Genomic DNA, 15,589 nt, shown 5'->3' on the forward strand with positions numbered 1-15,589 from the left:
ACGCACACACTCACACACACACACACACACACACACACACACACACACACACACACACAGTATTGGACATTTTCAATTGTATTTCGCATTTGACTGCACTACACCCATTACACCAGCATATGTCAATCACGTTACATTTAACTCTGCGGTGATCATTTTCCATGATGGAAACAATCTGATATCACTAGCCTTAAGTGAGAAACGGCTATTATTTATGTATTTGTACCAGTGGTGGAAAAAGTACTCACATTTTCTATTTAAGTAAAAGTATCAATACTGCAATGTAGAAATACTCTGTTACAAGTAAATTTAATATACTTAAAGTACCAAAAGTAAAAGTACTAAAATGTTTGAAAATAGCCGATCTACATGCTCACAACGCCTCGCGATGCGACACTTTTTCTAAAAGCCTCTTAAAAAACAGGGCTAAAGTGGTTAAGGTATTATGTTTTATAATATAATAATTTATATCTGCAAAGTTACTAGTAACTAAAGTGTTCAAATAATTGTAATGGAGTAAAAGTACAATATTTGCCTCTGAGATGTAGTGGAGTAGAAGTAAAAGTATTGAAAATCAAGTAAAATACCTCTATATTGTTTTTAAGTACAGTACTTGAGTAAATGTACTTAGTTACTCTACAACTCTGATTTGTACAAATTCCATACAGTAGGCTAGGGGAAGCAGAGATCAATCATGTTATCAGTCTATGCAAAACCTGTGTTCACACCCATTTTTTTTTACCAATTGCAAATAAATTTGAATTTAAACACTAATTTCATAAAGGCGTTGATTTGTTTTCATTTACACAAACTTTTCTGTTTGTGTCCATATTAGTGCATTTGTGGGAGTTTCATAATAGATAAATAATCATATACATTTGGGGGGAGTGAGAGTTGGTCTTCCAGGATCGTGCGGACTTTTTTTTTTTACACAAAAAAGTTAAATTACAAAATATCTATTAGTGGAAAGGTCTCTTTAGTAAAGAAGTGGGTGGCTCTTAAAAGAGCCGTTGAGTTTATGATAGTGACAGAGTAGTTTAAGCACGTTCTCCGCGGATACGACGGGCCAGCTGGATGTCTTTGGGCATGATAGTCACCCTCTTGGCGTGAATGGCGCACAGGTTGGTGTCTTCAAACAGACCGACCAAATAAGCCTCGGCTGACTCCTGGAGCGCCATGACGGCGGAGCTCTGGAAGCGCAGGTCGGTCTTGAAGTCCTGGGCGATCTCCCTCACCAGGCGCTGGAAGGGCAGCTTACGGATCAGCAGCTCGGTAGATTTCTGGTAACGACGGATCTCTCTCAGAGCCACAGTACCAGGCCTGTAACGGTGAGGCTTCTTCACTCCACCGGTTGCCGGCGCGCTCTTACGCGCTGCCTTGGTGGCGAGCTGCTTCCTGGGGGCTTTGCCACCGGTGGACTTACGAGCGGTCTGCTTGGTTCTTGCCATGGCGTCTCTGAGTCTGAACGAGGTTGAGAGAGTAGTAATGTAGGAACGGCGCAAACTGCTGCCTTTTATTAGCGCTTCTTCAGACGCCGTCGTTCTCTGATTGGTCAGCGGCCAGGAACCTCCTTATTTGGGGAGGTACCATACGTCACTGGTACCGATTGGAGGAGGGGATCTCTTACAAACTTCATACTGAGCTGCTGTAATAGATAATACTATGAATACTAGTTTACATTAAAGTGAAAATACATTGCTTTGTGTTTTATGACATGGGGCAAATAAATAAACATTTCTCCTTGAGTGACAAAACAACATGATTATGGTGAATAAGAATTATAAGTAGGCATATCTTGTCTTAATTACATTAAAATGTAACACTCATTAACGTGGTCATTTTAATGAGCTTGTAGATCAGATATTTTCAAATGGCCTATGTATAAAATAGGGCTGAAGTGGTTAATGTAGGTTTTATAATACAATATGCAAAGTAACTAGTACGTTTTCAAATAATCGTGGAGTAAAAGTACAGTATTTGCCTGTTATGCAGTAGACTAGAGTAGAAGTAAAGTATTGAAAATACTCCAGCAAAATAAATAAAAAACATACAAAATAATGCTTCTGGCGATTAGTAGTTTCATTCCCTACCTATGTTGAATGCACTTATTGATAAAAGCGTCTAATAAATGACTAATGCTGGATAGTACATAAATACAGTATTTGGGTTTAATGTATTGGCTTACTTTACACCACAGCATTATGCAGTCAGTTTATATAAACTGTGCACATACGGTCTATATAGAATGGAATAGAATTAATCTTTGATTGAAAGAGTGGGTGGCTCTTAAAAGAGCCTTTGTGGGGTACGTTGAACGCAGATTTATTTCTTGGCGGCTTTCTCAGTCTTCTTGGGGAGCAGAACAGCCTGGATGTTAGGCAGCACACCGCCCTGAGCGATGGTCACTCCACCCAGCAGCCTGTTGAGCTCCTCGTCGTTGCGGACGGCCAGCTGGAGATGACGGGGGATGATGCGAGACTTCTTGTTATCGCGGGCAGCGTTTCCAGCCAGCTCCAGGATCTCGGCGGTCAGGTACTCGAGAACCGCCGCCAGATAGACCGGGGCGCCGGCACCGACACGCTGGGCATAGTTGCCTTTACGCAGCAGCCTGTGAACACGACCGACAGGGAACTGTAGTCCGGCACGAGATGAGCGGGTCTTGGCCTTCGCCCTGGACTTCCCTCCGGTTTTGCCTCGTCCTGACATTTTCCTATTTTATTTCTTGAGATAGACTACGAAGAAATGTGCTGGAGGATAGGAACACGACGAAACTTTTTATATCTTCAACTCAGTGCTGTCTGTGTGCGCCCCACCAATCATAAATATGAGTGTGAGCGCGGGGTGAGTGTGTATGAGCGCCCCTCCAATCACTACTAGTGGCGTGAACGTTTCCTCCCAGAGAAGGAGGTTCCTGACCATGAATGAGAGCGCGGGCTGACTGTGTATGAGCGCCCCACCAATCAGCACTAGACTCGTGCCGTGATCGGTTCCTCCCAGTCTAAACTGTGGTTCCTCCCCAAACAAGGAGGTTCCTGACCAGAGACCAATCAGAGAAAGACGGCGTCTCTCAGTCAATGACCAGTTTTAGACAGTTATCAGTCATCTCTTCATGGGTGATTTATTTTACAAAGTGTATAATCAGAGACGACATGGTAAATGGTCGCATAAGTAAAGGACAATGATTTGGTGCTACAAAGTATAACTTTAAAGCTTTAAATCTGGCATCTGTATATAGTGCTACTAAAATAACATTGTCAGTATTAGTGGTCAAGCTAAATAAAAAGCACAACTAACAAACATGAACAGGCTGCTGTGAATAGGGTCCATTGTAATGATGAACACATTTTAAAACATGACTGGGACTTTAGAGTGACGTGTGACAATATTACATTGTTAATACAATTGTTATAATTAATGTTATTAAGTTGTAATATAATCCAAAGTAAAACTGTTTGTTGAACATAATGCCGTTTCGGTGTGATGTATTAGCATGTAGATATATGCCAAGTTAATTAGGGAATTCATATTGAATATGCATGCACATTTATATTTATTTATTATATATATTACCCCACCCCCAATTTTCTTGAAAATAGTCGATCTACAAGCTCACAACGCCTGTGTGCAGGCTTTAGCGCTCGTGAGGCCTCTTTTGGGGCTAGTTTCATAGACCTTGTTTAGTTGCTCATTTCTCTCTCAATCTGGCAACATTGGTCATTAGTTCTCACTCCTGACAATCACATAATCCGCCCCACTCTCTTTGCTCAGTTGAGTTAATAAATGTCAGTGCCAAGACATAAAACAATAGAAAAGGGAACTCTTTAAATAAAGTTGTGGGTGGCTCTTAAAAGAACCTTTGTGGGATGTACAGGTTGCTATGTGAATGTTTACTTCTTCTTAGCGGCTGTCTTCTTGGGTTTTGCCGCCTTGGGCTTGGCTGCCTTCTTTGCTGGTGCTTTCTTAACGGCAGCGGGCTTCGCCACCTTCTTGGGACTCTTGGCCACCTTCTTGGGACTCTTGGCCACCTTCTTGGGACTCTTGGCTGCTGGTTTCTTTGCAGCTGCGGGCTTCTTTACCTTCTTGGGAGATTTCTTAGCGGCTGCGGGCTTCTTGGCTGCTGCCTTCTTGGGGGATTTCTTTGCCACGGCGGGTTTCTTGGCAGCCGGCTTCTTGGGTTTGACTGTCTTCTTAGCGGGTTTCTTTACCTTTTCTTCTGTCTTCTTGTTAAGCTTGAAGGATCCAGACGCGCCGGTACCCTTGGTCTGGAGCAGGGTGCCCTTTGCCACCAGGCTCTTCACGGCGATCTTGACGCGGCTGTTTTTCTTCTCCACGTCGTAGCCACCGGCGGCTAGAGCCTTCTTGAGGGCGGCCAGAGACACGCCGCTCCTCTCCTTGGAGGCGCTCACAGCCTTGACGATGAGCTCCTGGACGCTGGGACCGACTTTAACGGGCTTGGCCGCGGTCTTCTTCTTGGCTACTTTAGCCGGGGAGGTAGCTGGGGCTGGAACGACTTCTGCCATTGTCTTCTGGTTGGTGTTTCAGATGCACTGAACTAAATGCTAAGTAGAGACTGATGGAATAGAGGAGGAGGGGGTGGAACTTAAAGGATGTGTGAGAACCATGTAGACTCAACCCACTGGGTCAGTGCTCTGTGTGCAGCAGAATACTGAGACACTTGTGTTTTCTCCACAACTAAAACCAGATAAAATACAGACGGAGAAATGGATTTAAGTCAAAACAACAAATGGAGCAGATAGCAGACAAGTTTCACTTCGTAATCAAATCATGTGGAGCGCTGAGGACTCCTGCGTTTTGTTTGGAGACGTTAAAAACCTCACATATACACCATTACAAGGAGAGGAGTTTGCCAGCTTTCCTCTGTCATTTGTCGTTTAAAATAGTTTAAACATAGAATATCCACTTCCTTATTTGCTGCAGATCAAGCTGAGATGTCTGACTTTGGAACAACAGTTAAACAGATCCTCTTTGGCAAAGCGTTTTGTTTTAAATTTCAAACTTTCCAGTGTCTGCAAACACAGTGCTGCTGTTGTCCTTCCCTGTGGCATGGAGACTTATGAGAGGATGGCCAGTTGAGAGCAAGCTCCACTTTTCCAATGGTGCCATTTACAAAACATATGGCATATTACATAATTATTACTTGACATCATTTAAAATGTATAAACACAGCACACCATTTATTTACAAGCAATTTACATAGCACATGTATACCCAGATTGCTTCATAATGGCAATATGGGTATACAATATATCTTCTTTAATTTTATCAAAAGGAATACGGTAGCCAAGGAGCACAGCAGAGGAAAATAAACACCACATGTGTTTCAGTTAAAGGTGTTAATGTACATTAGCTGGCCACCACTGACACCTAAATTAATTATGGCAATTAATGCCATGACCAGTGTTCAGCTGTCAAAATGACTGCTGTGAAAGAGGTCTGTGCTAGACTGCTAGTAGGTCTAACTTAATATTACAAATGTTGACAGCTAGAATGTTTTGAATGAAAATGGATGAAGTAAAATAATGCTATCATGCCCATATTCCTTTTGACTCTATGTTTTGGTCTGTATGCCTATAGTATCCAATAGATTAGAGTAAATAGCAGAGTAAATTGACATCTAGCCAACACAATCTGTGAAGTACTCTGGCATGAAAATACATTGGTGTCCCGGTAAAAAAAAAAAATATATATATATATATATATATATATATATATACACACACACACAATATTTAACAGAATAACTCTATATGTCTGAACCGACAGCCAAAGCTGAAGCTATAATCACATTTTAATACACGGCAGTTCACCATCTTTAGGAACACGCATCTGTAATTAAAGTCTATGCATTAACTAAATAAATGTAGCACTTCGCCACCGTGCTAGTCTAGATGTCTGTCTGCTCTGTGAATAGGCATTTTACACGAGCCATACCGAAAAATACCAAGGATACATATTTTTTAATAAAATATATTGCCACAATCTGTCAAGTGAAGATACGAATAGCGTTGGTCACTTGGTCATTACATGTATGGCTGTCATCTTGTACTTCAGCAACCCATTACAAAAGTGCTTCTAAGATGAATAAAAAGCTAATTTAAACAGTGCGGATCAACTCTTTCTTGAAAAGATGAGTGGTCCTTAAAAGGACCTTTGTGTTTAGAGCAGACTACCACAGTTTACTTGGAGCTGGTGTACTTAGTCACAGCCTTGGTGCCCTCAGACACGGCGTGCTTGGCCAGCTCACCGGGGAGCAGCAGGCGCACGGCCGTCTGGATCTCCCTGGATGAGATGGTGCGGCGCTTGTTGTAGTTAGCCAGTTTGGAGGCTTCACCGGCAATGCGCTCAAAGATGTCGTTAACAAAGGAATTCATGATGCCCATGGCCTTGGAGGAGATACCGGTGTCAGGATGGACCTGCTTCATGACCTTGTAGATGTAGGTGGCGTAGCTCTCCTTCCTGGACTTTCTGCGTTTCTTGCCACCCTTGACAGCGGACTTGGTGACGGCTTTCTTGGAGCCCTTCTTGGGCGCTGGCTTGGCGGGTTCAGGCATGGTTCTTTCTCATTTGGATGAAGAAAAGAAGTAACGTTTGTCCGGCGTCGCACCAGTATTTAGACCAGGCCAATGCAAATGAGGTGTGCTACTCCCAGCACATGATTGGTGCCACTGCCTATGTGACCCACAGAGGGAGGTGTTTTACACTGTCTTTGTCGCTGCATAATGTTTTACCGCCTGCATCTATTTGTCCCGCTAAAATATAGACTAAGGATAAAGTATAAAAACATTTAGGGTAAATTCATGTTTTAATTGGAATTAATAGTTATATTCCACGCTCCAATTTCAATCCAGACAGCAGTTGTAACTTGTAACACACTTTCTATCGATGCATAATTTATACAGTATAATCAGACAATCACAATTTGGAGGTATTTTTGGGCGGTGAAACCGCCCCTATAAGTAAGGTTTGGATATTTGTACAACAAATCCTGCGCTGTGATTGGCCAAAAATGTACCCCGCCTAACCCTGCACCGTGATTGGCCAATCACAGTCTATTCAGGACTGTGATTGGCCAGTGTCACATGACACATGTGCATAGCCCTATATAAGAAACCATAACTTAAAAAAGTTATGGTTTCTTCCATCATAAAGAGTGTTTCAATAAATGTATTTATTTTTTGTACATGATTGGTTGACTCCATTCAGTATAGAGCGTCGCAGTTCCCGCCCACTTCCTGTTTTTTTTGGTGCCGGAAGAAAAAACTCAATGCATTTTTCCATTGACATTTCAAAAAATATTTATATCTATTAATTTAAGCCTCGAATCAAGCCATCACGAGATGACATGAATCATGACCATAAAACTTTTTTTTCTGTGATTTTTTTTTATTTTATATTTAATTATATGATATACTATATTTAATAAATACCCTTTGTTTTGCCGTTTTCAACAAAAAAAAAATCACAGAATCAAACGTTTATGGTCATGATTCATGTCATGTCATGATGGCTTGATTTGAGGCTTAAATTAATAGATATAAATATTTTTGGAAATATCAATGGAAAAATGCATTGAGTTTTTTCTTCCGGCACCAATAAAAACAGGAAGTGGGCGGGAACTGCGACGCTCTATTGTGATTAGCTAGCAAGACACCGCCCACTTCACACAGGGTGTGATTTTTTACTTTATTGGAGTATTTCCAGTACTTTTACTTCTACTCCACTACATCTCAGAGGCAAATATTGTACTTCTACTCCACTACAATTATTCGAAAACATAAGTTACCAGTTACTTTGCAGATACAAATGATTACATTATAAAACATACATTAACCACTTCAGCCCTATTTTATACCTAAGCTATTTGAAAATAGCCGATCTACAGGCTTGGCATCATGACACATTGTGAGTAGATCTGCTATTTTCAAACAGTTTTTGTACTTTTACTTTTGGTATTTTAACAATCGCATTTCATCATGTTCATTATAGCTGGGATTCAAACACAAAGGTGGGTGTGAATTTAATCTGCATTCAACTGTTAAAGTCCTAAAAAAATAACAAATAAAGTCACGTCTAGACTAGACAATATAGAAAAATGCTGGACTAATGGGCCTTGGTTTGCCCATCTTAATATAAAGAGTCTTATAACTATTACATTCGTGTTATATTAATCATCAGCCTGGAATTTATTGCGTGGTTTGCTGGAAGATTTTCACAAGTTCAATGTGCATTGAAGTGAGTTGTACACCTTCAACGTTTACTGTGTTGATAGTCAGATAAAGGTGATTGTGTCAAGACAATGTCCATGAATCAGTTCTCTGTATACTGCAACTGTATACGAGGCAAAGTACTACACATTAATCTAAATATAGGTTTCGCTACCTTAAATTGCTCATATTTGAATAATGGAATAAACTCTGTAAAGAAAGTGTGGGCGGCTCTTAAAAGAGCCTTTGGGTTGTTGGTAGAGCAGATCAAGTCAGCATTAACCTCCGAAACCGTACAGAGTACGTCCCTGTCTTTTCAGAGCATAGACAACATCCATGGCGGTAACGGTCTTTCTCTTGGCGTGCTCGGTGTAGGTGACCGCGTCACGAATCACGTTCTCCAGGAAAACCTTGAGGACACCACGGGTCTCCTCGTAGATCAGACCGGAGATACGCTTCACACCGCCACGGCGAGCCAGACGACGGATAGCGGGCTTGGTGATTCCCTGGATGTTATCACGGAGCACTTTGCGATGGCGCTTAGCGCCTCCTTTCCCAAGACCTTTTCCTCCCTTGCCTTTTTAATATACTTTATTGTAATTTATACAGTTTACAAAGTATGCAGGATTACAAAATATCGTATTAAACATTTCAATACATGATAATATACATTAATAAATATTTCAATACAAAAATAGTGGATTTTTTTTTTCTCTCTTTTTTTCTCACAATGTCAGTAGGTGCCATGGCTTCAGTCTTTTTTCTCTGAAGTCAATTGCCCTTTGTCTTTTCAGTTCAGTTGTGATCTGCCTAAAGACCACATCTCCAGAGATAGGCTCCTGGTGCAACACCATGGCACACCTGGTTTTCCACAATTTGATGATAACAGTGCAAATAATAGTCCAGTAAAAGTCCTGTTCTAAGGCAGACACTTTTTCCTCAAAAACCCCATACATGGCAGCAATGTAATTTATCTTAATTTTAAAACCAATTTGTGGCATTTTCCCCCACACAAATCTAGATCTCGGGCAGTCTACCAGCAGGTGCTCTATAGACTCATCTGCACCACAGTTTAGTATTGGGCATTTAACGGTTTTAACGAAGCAGCTCCACTTGACTACTGCTCGTACTGCTAGTCTCCTCACAGAGACCAGCCACATGACGTCTCTCTTATTCTCGGAGATATTTTTACTACTAATATTTTTTATACACACCCGCTTTTGACTTTCATCAAGATATTTGTAGGGAAAAATGCCACCATATAAATCATCACATATCATACCATATATACATTTACTTGACATTTCAACCCAGTCAATATTTAAGTGTGCAGAGTTTGACAACAGATCACCATACATAATTTTAAAATAAGGCCCTGAGCTCCTTGCCCGGCCCTTCTTTTTGGTCCAGCTCAGTGCCTCCCCTATCCATATAGCCCTTCGTTTAAAACCAGATGCTATGTGCTTACAAAAGGAAATTTTTAGTTTAAGTCCCAAATCCACAGCCCCAAGGCCTCCATATGTTTTACTCTTATATAATAGGTTTCTTTTTGTAACTTCTCTAGTGGTTCCCCATATGAAATTAACAATTGTTTTATTTATTTTTTTCAGTGTCTGGTCCTTAGGAGGAAAAATAGTTGCCAAAAATAGCAGTTTTGCCAAAACATATGTTTTTATAATTATTATCTTTGTTCCATAACAACATGCCTTATTTTCCCATTTTTCTAATTCATCCTTTATTTCTTTATCTTTACAATCCCAGTTCTTTTCATAACTGGAATTATTACAAAACTGAACCCCCAGAACTGTCATAGTTTCTGTGTCCTTTATATTTAAATGTGGCTTTGTCTCACTCCTCCCAAACCAGACACCTTCTGTTTTGTCGTGGTTTAATTTGGAACCTGAAACCTCTTCATATAGTGCTAAGTGCTCATTTATAATATTCAACTCTTTATTATTTTTAATTATGATGGTGATGTCGTCGGCATAGGCCAAAACAACAACCCGCTCTCCACCACTAGTTTTTACACCTGCAAGCCTATTATCATTTTTTATCTTATATAATAGAGGGTTTATAGCTAAAATGTAAAATGTAAAATGCCACGACCAGACATTTTTGCTTCAGTAGTAGATACAGAAGTGAATGTCTGATGTACACAAAGACTTGTCTATTTATCTAAGTTCTGAGGACGTAAAGGACGACAGGCAGACCTCACTGTGTGGGCGATGCCAAAAGCTGCAGCCCCGCCCCATACCAGTCTTACGCCCATTCACAGCCACTTCACTCTGGAATGTGTGAATGACCCAGTTTAGCTTCATATGGACACATAAACATTTTCTTTCTAATACAACAGGGAGAGCAGCTATGTACAATTTTAGTTAGTCAAGTATTTAACATATAAGCATTTTTGTCTTGCTTACAAATAGCGTATAAACTGTATTATTTGTTTTGGAAAATTCAGAAAAGTATCTGGTGACCCCTCCAAATTATTTGGGGACCCCTTGCGACCCCCAGGTTGAGAACCACTGCTCTATGGTAATAAAGACTTGCTGGTCCTGAGGCTTGACCCGACTACACTAGTAGGCCTAAAGCCCCACTCTGTGACTTCCCTCAGCTGTAGCTGCTACAGGACAGTGACGTGCTGTGAGCTTGCAGAATGGTGACCTGTAGAATAGCCTAAGTATGATGTTGGGTTTAAGTGGTTAAACTGATATTTATGCTATATTAACTAACTCATGTTATTGGGGACCCCCTGGAACCACACAATGAGAACCAGTGTTGTAAGAGCTACAGCAGGGGGGGGGGGACACAGAAACGTAGTAAACAAACTGGACCTTTGGGCCTGTACTTGGTCTGCTCTTTTTTTGCTCTACAAAACCTCTTTGCTGAAAATAGCCGATCTACAAGCTCAGAGCGAGAAGCTGTGCAGCATATTGTGAGCTTGTAGATCAGCATTTTTTTTCCAGCAAATGTTCCCACCAGAATAGTGTTCCTTGATTTAAGCATCTCACAACAGTATAATGCTTATATTCAAAACATTATTCTATCATTAATGTTGCCATATTGTCCTGTTTCACAGGGGTGTTGTTTTTGCATCCACATATTAGGCCTTGTTCCTGCCTGGCTCCTATTATTATTATTAATATTTTCTATGTATTGTGATAAATCTTTATTCTGCCATTATGCCCTATTCATTTTCTCAGGTGTATTTTTTTCATCCATGTATCTGGCCTGGCTTTTCTTGGCCCCTATTTCTATGTATTGTGATTTTTCAATTTCATTCATGTATTTGGGCTGGATTTTTTCTTTTTACCTTTTTAAGCATAAACAAAATTGCATGGATATTTTTTCATGCATAGGCCAGGCCGTTATTTTGGCATCAGACACCCTCTTAATAATTTGTAAGCTTGATGAATACTGTTACACGTTCTCAGTGAAGTTGCCTCGTGCAGAATACTGCACTTCACACCTCATGATTGATCAACTTCAGACATTCACTAATTGAAAGGACTGCCTGTCACTCACAGCCTTTTAAAGAACCTGCTTAACCTCTGTTCTATATGACTCTGATGAAGATGCACTTGACATCCAAACGTCAGTCACCTGTATACTTAACACCTTGTCAATAAAGACATTTGATGGTCTGAGCTTATCCAGTGATTTATTCCTCTTGTCTGCTGCTGTGTCCCACTCCTCTAATGCAGTGGACCTGCTGTTGACTGTTTGATGCACGGAGGCAGACTGGATCATCATTATTATTAGTATGTTATAATTGTATTGCTGTGCTATTTATCCAGATCTTTGTTGGTCAATTTAGACCAATCTATTTCCCCAGCACTCATGCTGTTATCCACAGGCAACACAGGTAAATTGCCTGTATTCATATGAGGTGTATGAATGTGGTCAGTGGTAGCCAGATCATAAACTATTTCCATTGTATCAATAGTCATGAGCATCTACTGTACAGAGGCAGTGATCAAGCCAGGAAGTAGTGTGCCAAGCCTCGCTGATATAAGTAGAAATATTCTCAGGTAAAAACATACCTTGCTAGATAAAATATATCCACTGTCTGAACAGAAATCCATTAAATGATTACCAAATAAAGATTTCGCATCAGTTACATCAGCATCCATGTCACCGACAACATAGATGCAGGTGGAAGGATTATCCTGAATAAAATACATAATGAATGCCATTCTACTGAGATACTTATCCTCATTTTTAATTTGTTTTGATCAATGTTTTTTTTTATTAATTAAGGACAACAGAAACAAGTCAGATCACCAAATGCATATAAGAGGCTATATACAGGGAAAACCAATACAGAAGATTAAAAAAATAGTCATCCTCATTTTGATAGCACTCATAGGTGTATAAACATTCACAATTATTAACGTTTTACCATTACAGTACAGCTCTATCCCAATAGCCCAGTCAACTCCCAATCTAGGTCAACTGGTCATGTTTTTTGTTCCACAGAGTGGCAACTCCCCATGGAATCCTCCCTCATACCACTAAAACTTCGGAGGTCGATTCTTGTTTAACCAAGAACGCAAGACTCCTGGACACACAAATCGTCACATCCTTCCAACAGTTTGTCCGCAACAACACAACATGATTTATCAGCGTCACTGTGGCCAACACGCAGCCCTTGCACATTGTAAGACACAGCACAGATGTCCATAGAGAGATTAGTGTATTCATATCACCCACAGATGTAGACGCAGACTGGCTCTCAAGCAGAACTGCAGGTGTACCTAGGCACTTCAGTTCACCCCCCCCCCCCTTCCTCCCCCCGCTGCCAGTAGCCTTGGGCCCACAAGCCTCAAAATAGTGGCGGACCTGCGTCCCTGCGGGGCGGGCCACAGTTTGGGATCGAACATATCAACATTATTACATTCAGTGGTAATGTGAAACGAACCGAAGCTGCTGTGGGGCGACTCGATCTTACGACATGTCACTGTCTTACTACCCAATTTCTCCAATAAATAATCCCGAGGTGTAACCGCATCGATATTAGGGGAAAACCGAGTAGCTAACACACTCACCAGTTTGGTTGTCACCACTGGTGGTCTAGGTCTCACAACAACGCTCCACTGTGGGGACTGTAGTTGTGAACGTGGCAATGAAGTTGTAGTTACACCTACATCCAACTCCTCCTGTTGAGCGGAACCCGCCTGCCCCTGCACCCCTTCTCGTGAGGTACTGGCTATCCTGCAGAGTTTCTATTTTTTACATTAATTATATTTTCGTATGTATCACTTAATGTTCTCTCTTACACATCATGCACATATTCGATCATATGATTATATATATATATATGTTCGCATGTAATATACATACCAATCAATATAATTGTTTGTCAAATTACCATATTTAATTTGCAGACAATCACCCTGATTGCATGGGTAGCCTTATTAGTCCGTGAGCCAGGGGGGTTGGTCAGTACCATCTGAGGGGAATAATGCTCATAGTGATTTTTGTCAAGGTATGCATGTCTAGAGTTAGAAAATATGTGATAGCCTTGCACCAATGGTAGCTTTATGGGTGCTATCATGCATTTTATTTTATAACACTACGCGAAAATGACATGGGTCAATCTATGAAAACATACTATTAACTAGCCTGGTAAACCCCCTCCCTCCGGAAATCTCATTTGCATTTGATTTCAGGGAGGTCTGGGATTGCGCAGGGAGTAAGCATGCCCGAACACTGCGTGTCCGAACCAATCAGCGGCTGCTAGGGGCGGGATCATCCAATCACCTGCCTAGTAGCTTGAAAAAAAGAAAAACTGTCTGTCATCGATTCTGCGACCGGAGTCTCAGATGGGAAGTAGGCTGTGAAACAAATGTGTGTCGCAAGCTTCTTCCATTTGACGGTGTCAGGTTAACTATTAACCCCCCCCAAAAAATATACAAAAGGTTTTTCAATTGGTTCTGGTACGTCTAGGCATGCTTAACAACATAAAATCTAAGAAATTATATTTCTCGTAAAGCCATCATTTTCAAGATGGCGTCCAATATGACTGCCATGAGCTTAAATGGCTTTATGATACTGTTCAACCTAGAAAGGTGGTTTTGGTGTCTAAAACTAGGTTTTAGGGTTCAAGAAATATGGCTGAATCAGTGAAATTACCATCAGTTAATTATCTATTGCCAAATCAAAGATGGTGTCCATCCCATGGTGATGTTCCATTGTACTAAATTCTGTTAAAAACAACAAAATATTGCAGTTGTTTGAGGGAATCTGTGAACTTATGGTGATTCATATGGGGACCTGGGGCGTGGGGGGCGTTCATAGGTGTAGAATCTATTTCTACTGTTATATTTTCACTTGCTGGTCAGTCTTTGGCCTATGTGCTAAAGGTCAGGTCAAGGTCTCTCTTGCACCTTATCGTCCAACCAGGTGTCCAAGCAGGCAGCAGATATGGTCACTGGTTGACATATACAGTAGGCCCTATTCACCTCACAATTGACATGGAGCCGTTTGTTGACACCTTGCAGGTATGGAATCAGCCAGAAAAGCTCTATAATGTAATTGTGCATCCCGGTGGGATGCATGTTATACAGTAATTCTTCAGCTGCATTGCAAAACTGATGCAAGGTTCAGCACTGGAAGTGGAAATGCATGTGGTTGCAGAACATGACAGGCAAGTTCAGTGGTCAGTCCTGAGTCAGCAGCACTCTTGAAGTGGTTTCTCTCAACTTGGCCAAAGACATTTGAACAGATACAGCAGTAGCCTACCTGGACACTGCGCATTTCCATCCTACTGGCTGACAGTGGGTAGACAACTTCTTCCTACACTTCACATCCACCAGTTTGAATGTGCAGGGAGACACATTGACATTAACTTCACCTTTTCTCTCATGAAGCACATGACTGAAGCACTTCTTCCGTGCTGGCCATGTGCAGTGTGCTTGATATCTAACCCAGTGCCTGCCGAAGATGCATGTGCTCCATGCCATAGAGGCTAAGCTAGACCTTGTCTGTCAGCACCATGATGGATTCTAGATCACTGTCTCTGCTCACCAGTCTGGGGAGCAGACTGCCATAACGATCAGGAAAGATGCTGTCATGATGCATGTGAGTGGAGTGGACTGAAGCCTTCCCCAAAATGTGCAGAAACAGTAGAGAGTTGAAGCACTGGTGTGTCTTGGTCATAAAATATTGGGGTGTATCCTCACACACAGAAAGATCACCCATATGAGATGTCATCATGAAGAGTAAGAACATTAAGCAGAAGCCGTTGAGCATGTTGTACACCTTCAGTGCTGACGATAGATACTGCATTTAGTCATGATGAGGCAGACATCACCATGATTTCCTATATCCCTGATGCAGCCATCTCTGGAAAGGGTGTGATA

General features: G+C 41.2%; 4 protein-coding genes across 4 annotated transcripts; all 4 read right to left on the minus strand.

The window, feature by feature from the left end:
* Window positions 1–1,037: 1,037 nt before the first annotated feature.
* LOC308098791 (histone H3.2) lies at window positions 1,038–1,451 on the minus strand (the record flags this gene model as incomplete). Its single annotated transcript, XM_080447222.1, has 1 exon — window positions 1,038–1,451. The coding sequence occupies exon 1, from the start codon at window positions 1,446–1,448 to the stop codon at window positions 1,038–1,040; it is 411 nt and encodes a 136-aa protein (XP_080303348.1). The 5' UTR covers window positions 1,449–1,451.
* Window positions 1,452–2,322: 871 nt separating this feature from the next.
* On the minus strand, window positions 2,323–2,706 carry LOC308098761 (histone H2A-like; the record flags this gene model as incomplete). Its single annotated transcript, XM_080447192.1, has 1 exon — window positions 2,323–2,706. One exon carries the CDS (start codon window positions 2,704–2,706, stop codon window positions 2,323–2,325), a length of 384 nt encoding a protein of 127 aa, XP_080303318.1.
* Window positions 2,707–3,887: 1,181 nt separating this feature from the next.
* On the minus strand, window positions 3,888–4,520 carry LOC308098741 (histone H1-like; the record flags this gene model as incomplete). Its single annotated transcript, XM_080447172.1, has 1 exon — window positions 3,888–4,520. The coding sequence occupies one exon, from the start codon at window positions 4,518–4,520 to the stop codon at window positions 3,888–3,890; it is 633 nt and encodes a 210-aa protein (XP_080303298.1).
* A 1,677-nt stretch (window positions 4,521–6,197) lies between these two features.
* On the minus strand, window positions 6,198–6,572 carry LOC308098772 (histone H2B-like; the record flags this gene model as incomplete). Its single annotated transcript, XM_080447203.1, has 1 exon — window positions 6,198–6,572. One exon carries the CDS (start codon window positions 6,570–6,572, stop codon window positions 6,198–6,200), a length of 375 nt encoding a protein of 124 aa, XP_080303329.1.
* Window positions 6,573–15,589: the final 9,017 nt, after the last annotated feature.

Source organism: Gymnoscopelus braueri (assembly GCF_963280865.1).
Source record: "Gymnoscopelus braueri genome assembly, chromosome: 13".
Taxonomy (NCBI): Eukaryota; Metazoa; Chordata; class Actinopteri; order Myctophiformes; family Myctophidae; genus Gymnoscopelus; species Gymnoscopelus braueri.